This window comes from Budorcas taxicolor, chromosome 2 (genome assembly GCF_023091745.1).
Source record: "Budorcas taxicolor isolate Tak-1 chromosome 2, Takin1.1, whole genome shotgun sequence".
Classification (NCBI taxonomy): Eukaryota; Metazoa; Chordata; class Mammalia; order Artiodactyla; family Bovidae; genus Budorcas; species Budorcas taxicolor.
In genome coordinates, this window is record NC_068911.1 from 70,038,891 (window position 1) to 70,041,979 (window position 3,089).

Consider the following 3,089-nt stretch of genomic DNA (forward strand, 5'->3'; position numbering starts at 1 on the left):
CAGGTCTCCCAGATTGGGGGGAAATGGTTGAGAGCCTCTTTTTCCTGGCGCCGAGCTCTCAACTCTACCACCCCTGCTCCTCCCGGATACAGGGTCCCGTCCACAGGCCGGCCAGGGAGTTGGAGGCCTGGCGTCGCTCTGGGAGGAAGGCAAGCAGGAAGAGGCAAGTGCCTCTGTTAGGACTCCCCTTGGCCGGCTGCTACAGGCGCCCCACCCCCCGCCCCCTACCTCGCCCAACATCCCCGAAGAGGTGCTGGGTAGGGAGCCCGAGGCAGGAGAGGTCTCGAGTAGCCCCTAGATGGGCTTACAGGTCCCGCGGGTCCTCCCGCTTTACTCCGGCCTCAGCAACTTTGAGCTTCTTATTCTGGTGCGTCTTGACGTGCTTGGCGAGGTGGTCGCTGCGCATGAAGCGCTTGCCGCACTCGGGGCAGGCGAAACGCTTCTCTCCCGTGTGAGTCCGCAGGTGCCGCTGCAGCTCGTCTGAGCGCGTGAAGCTTTTACCGCAGAAGAGCCAGTTGCACACAAAGGGCCGCTCGCCGGTGTGCCAGCGCAGGTGCGCCTTCAGGTGCGACGTCTTGCCGTACACCTTGCCGCAGCCCGGCACGTGGCACACGTGCTGCTTCTTCTTGCCCGGCTCTGCCTCCGGGGCGCCGCCCGCCGCTTGGCAGTTGGGGCAGCGGCAGCGGCGGCACCTCCTGGCCGTGGCCGCCAGGGGGGCCTTGGTTTGCAGCAGCGCAGCGATTTGGCTCTGGTACTGCGCGAAGTCCGACGGGCCCAACACCAGGCCCCGCTGCAGCGCGGCAGCGGCAGCTGCAGCGGCGGCCGCCGAAGCGGGGAAGCGCGGCGCGTGGGGGGCCCCGGCGCAGGGGCCAGAAAGGCTGCCCCCTGGAACCCCCGAGGTTCCCGGACCGCTGCCGGCCTGCGGGATACTCCACCACGGGAGGTCGTCGGGGGCCGAGTTGGGGGACAGCTGGCGGCACGTGGGCGGCGGTGGCGGCGGCGGCGGGGGCAGCAAGTTGGAGTAGCCGGGGGGCAGCGCGGCCTGGGCCGCGTAGGGCACGTAGGCGGGCGCGCAGCTGGCGGGCAGCGCCGCCATGCTCGAGGGCAGCATCTTGACCGGCGAGAACTCGTAGGGGTACGAGGGGTCGGCAGGGGGTGTAAGCGGCAGCTCGTGCGCCGCCCCGAAGGACGGCTGCAGGTGCGATTTCTGTGGTGTCAGCCCCAGGCTGGGGTGCGGGGGCGGCAGCGCGCCGGGCGAGTGCGCCGGCATGTCAGCGGTCCACGGGTGAAAGAGCCTGGAGGGCGAGCCCAGCGCGGGGTCGTAGGACACCTGCAGGAAATCCGGGGGCGCCGTGGCGCCCGGCTGGCCGATACGGCTACAGGTGGCGGCTAGCAGCGCCAGGGGCGAATGCTTGCCCAGGTCCGGGGAGGCGCTGGGGGTGCGGTCCTGCATAGGCGGCGGCAGGGGAGGGCGGAGAAGAGACAAAAGGTTAAGCGCTCCAAGCGCGGTCTCCGGGTCGGCCCGCCTCCCGCACGCCGGCTGTAATACCGCCGCCCCTCCCCTGTCCCGGCTGTCCCTCCCCTGGCCGCCGCACCCTGCGCACGCACCCACCAGTTAGGGGAAACTTTTGGTGCCCTCGCTACCTGGAGGCAGAAAGCGCGAGCGCCTCCTGTTAAACTACTTGGTGCAGAGAGTTGCTATCCAGTCTCAGAGGAAGCAGGCACAAAGTAGGAGGGGAGAGAGATCCGACGGGCCACTCCCGACTCCGCGGTCAGAAAGGGTCTGGAAACACCCACAGCCCGGCTGCTCATCTACCTTCCCTCCCATCTTTTAAGCTCTCATTTCCACTCTACACTCGCGCTCCTCCTCCGCCCGCCCCAGGAGGGCCCAGCGCGGTGAGCTGGGGCCGGTTCTCAGCCAGAGGCGCACCTCCGAACAACCCCCGCAAACGCGCATCCCTCCCCCCAGAGGCCACACTCTTGACACCAAGGTTGGGTGTGAAGTTGGTACGGGCACCCCTAGGTCTCACTTCATTGACACCCACCTAGCGGGATTCTCTTTGAAATTCAGGAGGCACAGAGTACTAGGAAAGATCCAGACACGACCCTTCCCACCTTTCCCTCGCCCGCCTCCAAGCCCAGCCCTGACCTGGAGGAAGGCCTGCAGCGAGTCGTTCCGGAGGACGGCCACGGCGGCCATGGCTACGGCTTGCGGGCCGCTGGCTGCGGAGCAGGGCGCTGCTGAGGCATGGAGACCCGAGGGCGAGGACGAAGGGCCCGCCTAGCGTCCCTTCCCGGCGCCCGCCCTGCGCGCTGGGGCCCTCCCTGCCCGCGCCCCTCGCCGCACCCCGCTCGCTCGCCCAGCGCGCGGTCTGAGCGCTTCAGGATCACCTCCAAGAATTTGATAAGGACTTTGCTGGGCCGCCAGCCAGTCAGAGGGAAGATTTATGGCTTTGAAGTTTGCCGCTACCCAATCATCAAAGAATAGCGGCTCTTTCAGAAGCGAAAGCAAATCCTTTGAATCCACAAAGCTCCTATGGTGTGTTTGTTGGTCTGGATAAAAGAACTGATTATTAGGGGGGATGGGAAGGGAGGAGATAAAGGCGGGACAATTAATGAAGTAATCACTATGTGGGAAATGTATATACACAAATAATTGGATTTTCCTGATCAAAGGGGGCCTTGCCGCCTGGAGACCCGCGCTTGGGTTGCTTGAGACACTCGATCTCCCTCTTCCCCCTACTCCCTTGCAATTAAAGATTTGCACCGAGGCAGCGCCCAAAGTGACAAAGTGTCTTTGTTATCTCCAGAGAAATCTGCCTTCGGCTTCCAGGCGCGGGACTTGGAGACGAAGATGAGGGTAATTCTCTTCTCCCAACATACTTACACACCCTACAGCCGGACAGCAGACGCAGAGGACCGAGCACATCCTCACTCCGAGCACACCTTGGACCCGAGGGAGCCCCGCACCCCGATGCCGCGTGCTCCCGCCTTCATCCCCAACCGGGCGGCAGCCGAGAGGCCGGCAGCTCTGTGACCCTGGGCGGGGCAGGGCGGCCGCCCAGGGCGCAGGATAGTAGCGCACACGC

The 3,089-nt window shown here is 65.6% G+C and overlaps 1 protein-coding gene across 1 annotated transcript; it reads right to left on the minus strand.

The window, feature by feature from the left end:
- Positions 1-304: 304 nt before the first annotated feature.
- SP5 (Sp5 transcription factor) lies at positions 305-2,200 on the minus strand. Its single transcript, XM_052636286.1, has 2 exons — positions 2,150-2,200; positions 305-1,447 (listed from the first exon to the last, which is right to left on the minus strand). Exons 1-2 carry the CDS (start codon positions 2,198-2,200, stop codon positions 305-307), a joined length of 1,194 nt encoding a protein of 397 aa, XP_052492246.1.
- Between the last annotated feature and the right edge of the window lie 889 nt (positions 2,201-3,089).

What these genes read in the sequence shown, in the direction of transcription:
- SP5 (XM_052636286.1), bottom strand. Translation starts at nt 2,200, where the DNA reads ATGGCCGCCGTGGCCGTCCTCCGGAACGACTCGCTGCAGGCCTTCCTC. An exon ending in CGCTGCAGGCCTTCCTCCAG is followed by an intron (nt 1,448 to 2,149) that starts GTCAGGGCTGGG and finishes CCGCCTATGCAG; the next exon opens with GACCGCACCCCCAGCGCCTC.